The sequence below is a fragment of the Cariama cristata genome, unplaced genomic scaffold, assembly GCF_000690535.1.
Source record: "Cariama cristata isolate BGI_N322 unplaced genomic scaffold, ASM69053v1 scaffold6942, whole genome shotgun sequence".
NCBI lineage: Eukaryota > Metazoa > Chordata > Aves > Cariamiformes > Cariamidae > Cariama > Cariama cristata.
Genome location: NW_009605413.1, coordinates 39,302 through 40,911, shown reverse-complemented (window position 1 = coordinate 40,911; position 1,610 = coordinate 39,302). Strand labels below are relative to the sequence as shown.

The window sequence follows — 1,610 nt, the reverse complement described above, 5'->3', positions numbered from 1 at the left end:
GGAATGCCTTAATAACAGTTTGTAGAACTTATTAACACTTACTTGCTATGGTCATCAGCTTTCCAACCATGGCAGCACTGTTTGCTTCTGACTGAGGACAACAGCATAAACAAACAAACAAATCAGTGATATCTCCTTTACAAAATATACCTTTAAGCTGATCTTTCAGTTCCTCTGCAGCACTACATTCTACTCTGTAATCTTGTTTTATGTTTTTGTTTTAAGAATAAACACCAGAAGAGTATAACAGCATCATTAGCATTTACTACACATAGAAAAAGGGGAAAAAAATCTTGCAATATCAAAGAACTGCAAAAATTTACTAATTCATATAACAGATCAAAATTAATTGTTGGAAAAAGACCTAAAAAAAAAAAACCCAAACAAACAATTCCCCCAAGCCCACTCCCACACCAAAACCCCAAAGCAATGTCCTTCTATTTAAAGCTTCTGCTACTTTGAAGATATGCTTGCAAGTAAAATTCCAGTATAAATACTTAAAAAATTCTGTTTTCAAAGAAGTAAAATAATTGCTTTATGTTACAACGTATTCTATTCTTAAAATATGTTATAAAACGAGAAACAAAAAAGGTCTGTCAAAAGCAAAGAAAAAACTTTTTAAAAACTTTTTCCAAAGTTACTGACCAGTGATATAAAATAATGGTAAACATAAGGAGGTCCTATACCTTTAAACATTACCGAAAGCAACTTTTCTTAATGAGAATGGAACATTGTCTACATACGGATATCAACAGAATAATAAAGTCACACTGAATAAATAATACAGTATTAAACCCCCCAGTAAATTAGTCTAACAGATCCATTGGCTAAAGTATTCATATTTTCAAAACCGTACAGTGGGCTGCTTATGCAAGTCTAGTAATTCTCGTACGTGACTCCTTAGCATGTTCTGGCACTTCCACATCTCATTCAGTGCTCTGCAAAAGTGCAAAACCAGAAAAGAAAAGCTTACCGATTTGTTCATGACAAGAACATGCTGGATGTATTAGTAAACAGGATTGCTTATTTATTTATCTTATGATCAAAACCTAACAAGTATTAAAAATAACCATTCCAAACAAGGTGGAACTGATTTTCTCTTTTTACAGAACATCACCTCTCTTATTATTCTACTTGGAACAATTTCACACACACAGGACAACCACAATAGGTCTTACAACCATCCAAATTACCTTGAAAATAACATTTTCAACATAAAAGGCAGGCCACTATCAAACAGAATTCAGTTATAGATATATTTGTCACGGACTCTAGTATAGAGCAAATCTAGAAGTCATTACCTGTGCATTTTTAACTCTGCCTTGTTCTCATTAGATGAAAACGAATGGATAAATCCATTCCTCTCAAATACCAAGGTATCTTTTTGTCTAATGGACATGCAGAGTTTGTATATAAAACGGAAATGTTTTGATATACTACTTGCAAATAATGCTAAGCATCAATTACTTATATTTTTATTTAAATCCTGACAATACAAAAAGATGATATAGATATTGGAAAAGCCTGCGAAAGCAAGTATTTCCTGAATACAAACTATACTCACTTGACAGCATTTGGATCCAAGCTAGCATACAAATAATACAAGCATT

At 32.4% G+C, this 1,610-nt stretch overlaps 1 protein-coding gene across 1 annotated transcript in view; it reads right to left on the bottom strand.

Annotated features, from left to right (window-relative positions):
- Positions 1 to 1,610, bottom strand: part of PDS5A (PDS5, regulator of cohesion maintenance, homolog A (S. cerevisiae)) — a 49,370-nt gene that overhangs the window by 26,468 nt on the left and 21,292 nt on the right. The window contains exons 11-13 of the mRNA XM_009695935.1: positions 1,565 to 1,610; positions 857 to 938; positions 43 to 91 (exon numbers count right to left, since the gene is read on the bottom strand). The exon at positions 1,565 to 1,610 is cut by the window's right edge and continues 65 nt beyond it. Of these exons, the coding sequence (XP_009694237.1) occupies positions 43 to 91; positions 857 to 938; positions 1,565 to 1,610 (177 nt within the window). The remainder of the gene's footprint in view (positions 1 to 42; positions 92 to 856; positions 939 to 1,564) is intronic.